Raw genomic sequence first — 12,180 nt, 5'->3', positions numbered from 1 at the left:
TCCCTGTAGAAGTATACTTCCCATCTCATTGACATCAAGCTTGCCCATGTGACTTGCTTTTGCCAATGGATTACGACTATAATATACCATACATGAGCATAGGCTTTGAAAACTATCACATGGTTCCACTATGGCTCTTTTACTTCTGCCACAAGAACAGGTGTCCCATATATGATTTACTCCTTTAACCTGGTTACCTAAAGGAAGACAATATAAACAGAATCACAGACAGCCCATGAAAGGGATGTAAAATGAGCCCAAAATTTTGTTGTTGTAAGCCTCTGAGATTTGGATATTTTTTAAAAACCCACAGCATAACTTAGAGAAAGCTGGCTCATACATCTTATTGAAACCATTGACGACACAATATCTCCTGCTCTCTGGCCTTACATCTTTGACTTTTTTTCCTACCAGCACACATGAAGACTGAAATCCAGCCTAGAATCAGTTTAATTCATGATTGTATTAAGGACCCCATCTTGGCTGGGCACGGTGGCTCACGCCTGTAATCTCAGCACTTTGGGAGGCTGAGGTGGACAGATCACGAGGTCAGGAGTTTGAGACCAGCCTGGCCAAAATAGTGAAACCCTGTCTCTACTAAAAATACAAAAATTATCTGGGTGTGATGGCACGTGCCTGTAGTCCCAGCTACTCTGGAGGCTGAGGCAGGAGAATTGCTTGAACCCAGGAGGCAGAGGTTGCAGTGAGCCGAGATCATGCCACTGCACACTAGCCTGGGCAACAGAGCGAGACTCTGTCTCAAAAAAAAAAAAGGACCCCATCTTGTCTCCACCCAACATACCCAACATCTTCCTTAAGGACCACCCTGAACACCCCAGGAATTGGTCAGGTGTGCCTCTTTTTAACTACCATAGCACTCTCTATTATTCTATTGTAGCACATAGTACAACATAATAAATTGGTGATTTAAATGACCTCCCCCTGTACCCTATCCAGTCTCTGAATTCTTGGGCAGGTACTATATCTTGTAAACTTTTATACTTCTATAACTAAGGCACACCACTGTGCTCATTGTATGAAAGCAGTTGAATAAGTCAGTGTATTAGCATTATGTTTCATTTATTAATCTTTTATTTTTCATTACATTTTAGTACAGCAAAGCAAATACAGGTAAACATCAGTATTCTTCATACAATAGCGGACAGAAAGGGAAGCCAGCCACAATTTAGAGTGCTTTTTCAGTTGTTGTTATATTTGTTTGTTAGTTTACCACTTTAAGCTAGATTATTTTACTGGCGAATTTTTTTCAAGCTTTCAAGGAAAAGCCTATATCTATAGCTATATGCTATATATTCTCTTCTAGATAATGCAACAAGATGGAAAGATTTCCAAAACATTTTACAGAGCTATCAAAACTCATACCAAAATACAACAGAGACAGCAAGTGGTCAATCACATTTACCCAATCAGACAATATATTAAAACAGCTGAAACATTTCCAGACACCACACAAGAACTAAATATGACAAGACATAAATATAACTGGAACACAAATACCAAATACAGTATGTACCCGCCCCCACCCCCCAATACATGAGAACTGAGGCTCAAAGGCCCCTCCTTGCAAGGCCCCTCTGACTGCCATGCATTCCTCTACCTGAAGTTGTGAACAAAGATTTGCCTGTGCCCAACATCAGCTCTATTGGCCTCATCTTCCATTGCCTCCCTGTACTGCTGTGGCCAGTCCTGTGGTTCCTTTCTGTGGATTCTGGCCACATATCTCAAGGCTTTCATCTTAGAGGTTTCCAAACGGGCTCTAGGACCCCATACAAACTCATATTGCACTGGATCACTGTCAGGAACCCGTAAACTGTCTATATAGCGCTGACTCAAGTATCTGCAGGTAATCACATGCTTTCTCCCAGCTTGAACCCCTAAGCCCCGCAGAAAGGCCCAGACTGCAGACTCCCTGGCATGGTTGCCCATTATAAAGATGAAGCTTAGGACCTGCATTAAAAAGTTGTTGCCAGGCCTGTTTGGACTGTCTACGATCTCCTCAGTTTCTTCCATCTCCCTTCGGTTGTACAGGGTATAGGAGTGATTCCTGGGATCAAGTACCACTAGTTCTGTCCCATAGACATGGTTCAGGGTGCGGGCAGCACGATTCAGGAGGTCAGGGAACACTTTGCTGCACTCTCGGCCAATGTAGTACAGAATTCCTTTCTTTGGTATAGGCAGCTTAGTTGAATCCATAAGCAGAAATAACTGCACCAACTTCCTTGCCTTGCTCTCCAATCTTGACTCAGGCCATGAATGTGGGGCATATTTTGAGGAATAGCTGGAAACCTCTGAATCAGGGGATGCTACCTCTGCAGCAGCTTCCTCAAAAAAGGGCCTCCTAAAGTGAGGGAGAGCCTGCCAACCCTCAGCAAAGGCTCTGGCGGCATCTTCTTCCAGAGCTTCGTTGTATTTCTCTGGCCAATCCATAGGATCTTTGTTATATATTTTAGCCATGAACTTCAGAATTTTCATCTTGGTGGTTTCTAGGTGGGATCTTGGGCCCCAGAAAAACTCATACTCCACTGGTTTACAGTCAGTTACTGGCCTGTAGTCTAAGTAACGCTGCCATACAAACTCCACAGACAGAAGTCTCTTTGGGTTCCCAAAAATGGAAAGCCTCCTTTCCCGCTGCACCCCCATCCTCCAGAGCATTTCCCAAATCTCAGCCTCCTTGGCTTGGTTGCCATTCAGGAATATTTGGCCTAGAATCATCATCAGGAGGCCCATCTTTGGCCCATTTGGGCTCTCTTCTAACCCATCAAAGGGCACAGGTCCCAGTTTGTTTAACAGAATGTAGGTGTGTGCCTCAGGGTCAAGTTCTCTCAATTCAAACCTAAAAATGCACTCCAGGTGGGCTGCTGCTCGCCTGAGTATCTCAGGAAACTGGTTGCGATATTCTTTAACAACATATTCCCGCATTTCAGACTCCCGGATAGGGTACTTGCTCTGATCCTTCACCAGCAGGAACTGCAACAGCTCAGCTACATTCTGTTCCATAGGGTCCTGGGGCTTCAAGGTAATTGCAACCCGGGAAGTATTGAGGCCCATAATACTAATGGAGTTGGGGCTCTCACAGTCTCTCAGGACCTCGAATTCTATAGGGCCTTCTGCACCCTTAGGACCCTCAGAGTCTGAGTCCACGGAGGCCTTGGTTACCCTAGGGCTTGGCAAAACAAGGGAACACTTGGAGGGGTTCCGGTCCACAGAAGCACTAGAGCTAAACAATGTGCTCGGGCCCTCACCAGGGTTGGGCAGCACGGAGCTTCCCGGTCCGTCAGGGGCGGTGGGCTGCACTAAGGTGCTTGGGCCCTCACCAGGAGTGGGTGGCACGGAGGTGTCCGATCCATCAGAGGCGGTGGGCGGCACAGAGGTGCTCAGTCCCTCACCGGGGGTTGGCAGTACGGAAGTGCTTGGTCCCTCACCGGGAGTGGGAGGCACGGAGGTGCTCAAGTCCTCAGTGGCGGTGGGAGGCACAGAGGTGCTCAGTCCCCCACCAGGGGTGGGCGGCACGGAGGTGCTCGGTCCCTCACCAGCAGTGGGCTGCACGGAGGTGCTCAGGCCCTCGGTGGCGGTGGGTGGCACGGAGGTGCTTGATCCCTTACCGGGGGTGGGCACCAAGGAGATGCTTTGTCCGTCAGAGGCGGCGGGCAGCACGGAGGTGCTCGGTCCCTCACCAGGAGTGGCCGGCACGGAGGTGCTCGGTCCCTCATCACGGGTGGGTGGCACGGGTGTGCTCAGGCCCTCAGTGGCGGTGGGCGGCACGGAGGTGCTCGGTCCCTCATCAGGAGTGGCCGGCACGGAGGTGCTCAGGCCCTCAGTGGCGGTGAGCGGCACGGAGGTGCCTGGTCCCTCACCAGGGGTGGGCGGCACGGAGGTGCTCGGTCCCTCATCAGGGGTGGGCACCACGGAGGTGCTTGGTCCCTCATAGGCTGTGGGCGGCACGGAGGTGCTCGTTCCCTTACCAGGGGTGGGCGGCAGGGAGGTGCTCTGTACCTCAGAGGCGGTGGGCGGCACGGAGGTGCTCGGTTCCTCAGAGGAAGTGGGCGGCCTGGAGGTGTTCCGGCCCTCAGAGGCGGCAAGCGTCACAGAGGTGCACAGCCCCTTAGAGATGGTGGGAGGCTCGGAGGTGCTTAGGCCCTCACCAGGGGTGGGCAGCACGGAGGTGCTAGGTCCCTCAGAGATGGTGGGCTGCCCGGAGGCGCTTGAGGCCTCAGAGATGGTGGGCGGCACAAAGGTGCTTGGGCCCTCAGCGGAGGTGGGCAGAACGGAGGTGCTTGGGCCCTCAGAGGCACAGAGGCCCTGGAGGATCTGGGAATCGCTGGGACCCTGGGGGACGTCTGAGCCTGGCACATCAGCGGGGAGACCGGGGGCATTAGGGGCCTGCATTTCGCCCCAGCTGCTGTTGTGCGCAGTAGCCTTTGCAACGCGGCGGCGGCGGCGGCGCGAATTCTGGCTTACCAGAGACATGGTCCTGCCGACCGGCGTGTAGGAGCAGACACCGACAGGCCCGCGATCTGTCAGAGAGGACCGGAGGTGTGTAGGTGCCTCGGCACAAAACTGCCGCTAGCGGTAATGATGTTGCTGCTGCTGCCAGAACCAAAGTTCCAAGCAACTGCTGAAGCTGAAATTAGAGGTGGTGAAAAAGGCAGGCACTGGCCAGCAGTGAACGCTAGTCTGTGTACTCCGCTTCTCACACCCCGCCCTCTGCCGCAGTCCGCGCAGGCGCAGACTGGCTCTGCGGCACGGCGAAATCGCCCCGCCCCGCCCCTCCCCTGGGCTTGAGAAAGTGGATGCGGTGGTTCTGCACAAAAGGAGAGCACTAGCAGAAGGGAAATTTTGGTAGGGTGAAGCAAGGAGCTTACAGTAGATGCATAGGGAGTAAAAATGGAAATAATAATAAATACTTCTCAGACTTAGGGTACGATTGGAGGGCTTCTACACAGAGTGCCAGGCACTTAATAGATTCTCAAAATTGGTAAATATCATTGAGATTTGCAGTTTTCCCGAAGCTGTTTCAAAGAAAATGTGCATTGTCTCTGGAAGGGTAGAACCCCCATCCCTGACCATGTCTCTTCTATCACTTTCTCCATTTATGTGTCTAACTCCTCCCCTAATGTTGTGAGCTAGAAAGAACTCTTTCCTAGAGGGTCTGAATGCCTGAAATTTAGTACCAATTAGGGAGCTTCGAACACGCTTGAAAAGCCCAACATTCCCAGCCCAAACTTTCCCAGTCACCCAGGCTTTAGTGGGAAAGCCACTAAAACTCTTGAAAATTTGTTTAATTTTCAAGGTGATTGTCACTCCACAATCACCTGCTCATTTAATAGAGCTTTTGTGAAAGTCAGTTGAGATACCGAGTGTTAAGGGATGTGTTACCTGCTCTGTTTTGCTCTATTACTCTAGCACTTTTGAGCAGATCCAACCCTGATCCCTTTATTCATTCACTCAACAAACACTGGTCATCTATCCAGAAGTTACAGTTAATCTCTTTGTCATCAAGGAGCACCCGATGTAAAAATGGGAGTCAAAGAAAAAGTGAAGCCAAATTTTCTAGAAGTTTGTAAAGAATGCAGGGGAGGGCAGGGTCAGTTCTACCTGTAGATGCAGAAAAGGCTTCATAAAAGAGGAGATGTTTATAAAGATGAGTGGGTAGATATTTACCAAAAGGACAAGGATGAGAAAATCATTCCAACTGAGAGTAGCACGGCAGCAGTGAGTAAGAAAGAAAACACTGAAGAGCACAGGCAGGCTGTTTTTAGAAGTAGGGGAGAGAGAGAGAGGAAGAGAGATAGAGGGAAAACACTAACTTTCTGACACTCACACAACCACTACAATTCAGCTTACCACTATGGACCCTCTATTGACATGTTTATATCTTGCTGCAAACATTTATTATATGTTGTCTTTCTTTATATCTTCTCAAAAATCTGGGAGTATACTTTTGTCTTTTTTTCTTTTTTTATACTTTAAGTTTTGGGGTACATGTGCAGAATGTGCAGATTTGTTACATAGGTACACACGTGCCATGGTGGTTTGCTGCACCCATCAACCCATCATCTACATTAGGTATTTCTCCTAATGCTATCCCTCCCCTATCTCCCCACCCCTTGACAGGCCCTGGTGTGTGATGTTCCCCTCCCTGTGTCCATGTGTTGTAATTGTTCAATTCCCACTTATGAGTGAGAACATGTGGTGTTTGGTTTCCTGTTCTTGTGTTAATTTTCTGAGAATGATGGTTTCCAGCTTCATCCATGCCCCTGCAAAAGACATGAACTCATCCTTTTTTATCGCATAGTATTCCATGGTGTATATGTGCCATATTTTCTTTATCCAGTCTGTCATTGATGGGCATTTGGGTTGGTTCCAATACTTTTTTTATATACGTCTTTAGGAAAGGGGAAATAACTGGCTGCAGTCACAATGTGTCACCATCTCTGTCTCCAATTGGAGAAGCAATCCCTTATATGCAAAACCAGTTCCGGCTCTGTGAAGTCCAATGCAGTTTTTATGCCCGGGGCCAATTCAGAATGGGAGGCACAAAAAAACCTAAGATATTTCTAAGCTTCAGCAACAGATATTCCTAACCTAGGGTACAGTGATTTTTAAAGACCTTGAAGTTGTTCAAACCTATAAACTAAACATTTTTACCTCTAGAAATATATTCTAAAGAAATAATAAGATATATGTGCAAATATTTAGCTAAAATAACTTTTATTATATAATTAGTTCTAGTATAACAGAGCTGAAAACTAAATGAATTTTAAATAACTAAAGAGTATTTGAAGAAATTATGGTACTAAAAATGGAATACCAGTAAGTCATTATAATGATATCAAAGAATTCTATTTCTAATAATGTATAGTTGATTGCAGCAGCCCTGTGGAAGAAAAAAACCCAGAAATTTAGGTAAAGAAACCCTTTTATGGCAACAAAGGCTACCAATACAGCATCAGAAACCTATAAAGGCAATGAGGACTTCAAGAGTAATGATCTCAGAAAAAAGGGAAGTGCAAAGAGGTGAGTCTTACATTGTATACAACTTTGTCACTTAAGGAATTTAATGATTTGTAAGCTGATAGTTTGGAATTCTGAACTTACTGAAATAGTACATCAAAAATGAAGGCAAAATAAATACATGTCCGGAAATCAGTGCTGAGTAAATTGATCACCAGTACACCCACACTGAGGAAATACTGAAAGGTTCTCATCTGAAACTGAAGAGATGCAAGAAGCGAACAGTAATAGAAAGGATAAATATGTGGGTAAACAGACATATTGACAATGTAAAACAATAATAATAATATGTTTTGTGTAATTTATATGTAGAATTAAAATATAGGAAACAAGTGAGTGCAAGAGATTTGGGGACTGATCAAGAAAAAAATATACTACCACAAGTTTTCAGTAACACACAATGAGTTTTTGTTGTTTGTCTGTTTTAGAATTTCAACTTTTATTTTAGATTCTGGGGATACATACGCAGGTTTGTTACACGGGTATATCGCATGATGCTGAGGTTTGGAAAACAAATGATCTCATCACCCAGGTAGTGAGCATAATACTCAACAGTTTTTCAACCCATGCCCACCTCTCTTCTTCCCCCTTCTAATAGTCCTCCAGTGTCTGTTTTTGCCATCTTTATGTTGATGAGTACCCAATGTTTAGCTCCAACTTATAAATGAGAACATGTGGTATTTGGTTTTCTGTTTCTGTGTAAATTCGCTTAGGATAATGGCCTCCAGCTGCATCCATGTTGCTGCAAAGGACATTATTTCATTAGTTTTTATGGCTGTGTTGTATTCCATGGTATATATGTACCACATTTTCTTTAGCAAATATCAATGATAGACACCTAAGTTGACTCCATGTCATTGCTCTTGTTAATAAGGCTGCAAACAACTGAGTGTATGTGTCTTTTTGGTTGAATGATTTCTTTTCTTCTGGATATATGCCCGATAATGTGATTACTGAATTGAATGGTAGTTGTGTTTTATGTTCTTTGAGAAATCTCCAAACTGCTTTCTATAGTGGTTGAACTATATATAGTGTTTATTATTACTATTTTACATTCCCACAAACAGTGTATAAGCATACGAGTTTCATTTGGTCAACTCTTTGACAGGTTTGCAAGGGCATGGGGTTCATCAAAGTCTGAGATCTTCCAGAGGCTGGTGGGAAGTGACAACCTAGAAAATGAGAGGACAAGCTAACTGGAGAGAGGGAGGGGAATCAAAGAGATGGCTTATACATGTATGTGATGTCTCTCAGCAGCAATACAGGGAGTTGCTGGGTCAGAGATCTCTGAAGGGCAGCAGTAGGTTAGGGTTTTTATCTCCTGGAGTTTATCCTACCTATAGCTAGCAGATGATTGTAGTTTCACAGGGACATGAAAAGAAGGCAGCCTCTAAATGGCTAACAATCTACTTATTGGTCTATATTTAAAACAATTGATGTGTAAAAAATTGAGTTTGGTACTGACAGAATCAATATATAGAGGCTATCTTTGGCTCATGCATATAACAGTCCATCCGCTGGCCCAATGTTATCTTCTAATTAAAATTGTATGTTATTTTGCAGTGCCTGAGTTTCTTGCCAGAAATAAAGGAGACAGAATCCTATAAAGGCACAAACAAGGATTTCAAAACCCTTGAATAGCCAATAGCCAATAGCCCACGTAATGGAGGAAAGCCAGGGGAATCGATTAGAAAAAGGAGCAGATTTTAATTTGTTCAATTATTCACTCAGTAGAGTGACATTATAACCCTTTTGCTACATGTTCCTGGCTGTCCATAATGCTAGAATCAGATTGGCAGAAGCAAGTCCAGCATGCAGTTAAATTTGTCATTATATGTGTTGCTGTGACTTAAGATATCTGCAGGTTTAGGCAAATGAATGTTCCTCCTTATTTGGATTGGTGTGCCTTCCTTGAGTTTCTGGGTGATTGCCAGTAGTAAATAGCATCAGAATATTTGCATGGATCTAGAGTAAGCTTCACAGTAACTCTTGGCAGTTTTTAAAAAGTTATTAATTTATACATGCACCAAATTTGATTCTGAACTGTGGAGTACTCACATATGTGATCCTCAAAGGTAGGCCAAATTATTTCAAAAATAACCATCAATCATATTATAAATTTGACCTATTTATTTCCCTGTTTATGATGATGTTGTTCTAATTTTAGTGGGAGGCCACCTGTTCCATCATTTTTATTCCAGGGAAACTTTTCTAGGGAGTCTATTTGTATAGCTCGAATAGCCTCAAGGGTGACCTCTTCAGAGGTGGTAATGTGATGTCACCAATAAGTTTCTTCCCAGGTTAGCTTTGATATCAGGCTTCTCGTTATTGTTCCTATCTCCTGTATGGTGGGATGTATATTGAAAGATTGAATGTACAAATGGACAATGGTTGGACCATATGTAAAAAGTAGAACAGTGACCTGCAGACTTCAACAACTTGCCTAGGAAACCAACCCACTTAACTACAGTAAGCACCCCAGAGCATTAGCCTGCTATAAGTCAGACTTGTAGGATGTCAAATTTTTATCTTTAGCAACAATCCAAGGAAATAAACAATAATTTCTATAACAAATCAGCCCAAAATGGCCAGGACTTGATTAATAACTGACTACCTTCTTAATTCTTGTCTCTGCATCCAACTTAGATCCAACCAGAGAAAGCCAAGTATGCACCTCTAACTAATCACATAGGATGATCCACTTCTAGTTAGCCTGCCTATATCTTCCCCATGCCAATAATCTCTATTCAGTGTGTAGTTGTAGCCTTTTTTTTTTCCCGCTACAAACTTTCTCACTGTTCTGCTCATCATTGAGTCTCTGCCAAAACACAAATGACAATAGTTGACTCCCTTACTATAGCAAGCTCTGAATAGCCTTTGCTTTTCATATTTGGGTGGTCTTTCTTATTCCCACAGTATACTATTTGGGATACTCCAGAAAAGTAACATTGGTCATAAATTTTCCTCAAATATTTCCCAAGACTTTATTAATGGCAGTTTTGGTAGACCCTGCAAAATTTCTAATAAATACAAGCAAGTAGTTGTCGATTTGGGTAGAGAAACTACCATGCAGAGAGCAGTTAGAGTTCTCCATGGAATCAAATATGTTCTTAGTAGGAATTGTCTTTGCTGTAACCCTCAAGAGCTATGATTGTTTACCATGGACAGCCAGTCTTGCAATTGTTGTAGAGCCAGCTTCCATTGAGTGTTACGTAAAACTTGCAGTTGGTATTGTAAGAAGAATATGGAAGAATTGTTAAGCTGATTGTAGTCCCTGATTTATCGGATGTGCCTTGGCCCAGGTAATATTACATAGTAAACATGGCTTTACTTGTTTAAATTAATTGGCCACCAGAGAGGAAGTCCATAGTAAGATGCCCCTGGCCACTTAGTACAATATTTTCATAGCTCTTGAGGGTTACAGCAAAGACACTTCCTACTAAAAACATATTTGATCCCATGAAGAACTCTAACTGCTCTCTAAATTGGAGTTTCTCTACCCAAATCGACAACTACTTGCTTATATTTATTAGAAATTTTGCAAATATTTAAAAAATACCAAAATTGCCATGAATAAAGGCTTGAGAAATATTTGGGAAAAATTTCTGCCCAATGTTATTTTTCTGGGGTATCCCAAATAATATATTGTTGGAATAACAAAAACCATCCAAATGTGGAAAGCAAAGGCTATTTATTAATAAGTTGTACACAGAGTCTCAATAAATGGGGTTTGTACTAGAGGGGAGCAAGAACATCATAATTAATTTAAAAAGACACCAATAGTTGTAAGGACTTATATTGTTTACATTTATCATCATCACAGGGATTATTACAAATTATGATTTTATTTTGGCAATCCTTTAGTGTTTGTTGTTATTGTCTTTGAAATACAGCATTTTTAATTTGATTACATAAATCACAAGTATCTTGGTTATAATACTGGTACATACTGTCTCTGGGCTTTCCTTAAATGGAACTCAAAAGGTCGTGGCCCATTGCTCTATTTACTCAATGGCAGTAGTTAATAATAGTGGGTTTTGTCTAATTTGAAGAAAATGATGGCCCATAGGGCTTAGAAAGCATTTATATGAGTCACAAGTGGTATCGTAGAGTCTGGCTTAGCCATACTGAGTGCTGCTAAGAGTAGCAGAGAAAAGATGGGGAGTGGTAACTTCAGAGATGATGTCTGTGGTTATGTTAGTAGGATTGTACAACCTAAATAGTTAATGGTGTGGTTCCCATTGTTCCCAAACTGACCCATGTTGTGTGTCTCCCTGTGATGAACCTGTGGCATGTTGTTTCCAAACATACCTTGTCAGCAGTAGGGTATAGATTATCAGAGATAGGGTGATCCACCAGTTGATGTGTAGCCAACACTGGTGAGGGTAGTAACTTCTTAAGCAAGGACAGCACAGCAAAAGTGGAGTAAAATTAGAGGTTATCTCCAACCAGAAGTACGAGATCTGGTTGTTCCCTGGGTATCACCAAAATGGTGTTACCCAGTCCATGGAGATTAGTTCCACCTTCTGGGTGTTGGGAGTAGTTCCAGGTTTGTTTCACAGTGCCTTTAGTGGAGCAAAGTACATGGATGACAGATAAGGGCACTTCTATCTCCAAATAGTTGTGGATAGTTTGCTCAACTTATTCGAAGAGATGAGTGAATGCAGACTGAGGATGATTCCAGAGTTAGTGGTCCACAGCGAGGAGAAAGTGGCTAGGGTCTGGTTTTCTATGAGGAACAAGTGTAAGGTGAAAGTACCATATGGGTGTTCCTCTGTTATAGGTGGCAATTTCTGGGCTCTCATGTTTATGAAAACTGGTAATAGGTTGTGTTTAGTGTAAGTATGTACAACAACAGAGGTCACAACATCTCTGTTGGTGGTCTCCTCATTTGTTGTAAATTTCAGTGTAGTGTAGTTATGTCATATAATCAGGGCTACAGGTACTACTTTTGACCACTGGGGGAACCATTGTTCTCCAGGTTGTTTCTTTTTTTTTTTCTTTTTTTTTTTTTTAATTACACTTTAAGTTCTAGGGTACATGTGCACAATGTGCAGGTTAGTTACACATGTATACATGTGCCATGTTGGTGTGCTGCACCCATTAACTCGTCATTTAACATTAGGTATACCTCTTAATGCTATC

The 12,180-nt window shown here is 43.4% G+C and overlaps 1 protein-coding gene across 1 annotated transcript; it reads right to left on the bottom strand.

Annotated features, from left to right (window-relative positions):
- Positions 1 to 1,063: 1,063 nt before the first annotated feature.
- On the bottom strand, positions 1,064 to 4,733 carry MAGEE1 (MAGE family member E1). Its single transcript, XM_002831830.5, has one exon. The coding sequence runs from the start codon at positions 4,486 to 4,488 to the stop codon at positions 1,615 to 1,617; it is 2,874 nt and encodes a 957-aa protein (XP_002831876.3). The 5' UTR covers positions 4,489 to 4,733; the 3' UTR covers positions 1,064 to 1,614.
- Between the last annotated feature and the right edge of the window lie 7,447 nt (positions 4,734 to 12,180).

The sequence above is a fragment of the Pongo abelii genome, chromosome X (assembly GCF_028885655.2).
Source record: "Pongo abelii isolate AG06213 chromosome X, NHGRI_mPonAbe1-v2.0_pri, whole genome shotgun sequence".
Classification (NCBI taxonomy): domain Eukaryota; kingdom Metazoa; phylum Chordata; class Mammalia; order Primates; family Hominidae; genus Pongo; species Pongo abelii.
Note: the sequence above shows the minus strand (reverse complement) of the source record. Positions and strands in the feature narration are given on the sequence as shown.

Excerpts from the sequence above, each read along its gene's own strand:
- MAGEE1 (XM_002831830.5), bottom strand. The coding sequence starts at position 4,488 with ATGTCTCTGGTAAGCCAGAATTCGCGCCGCCGCCGCCGCCGCGTTGCA.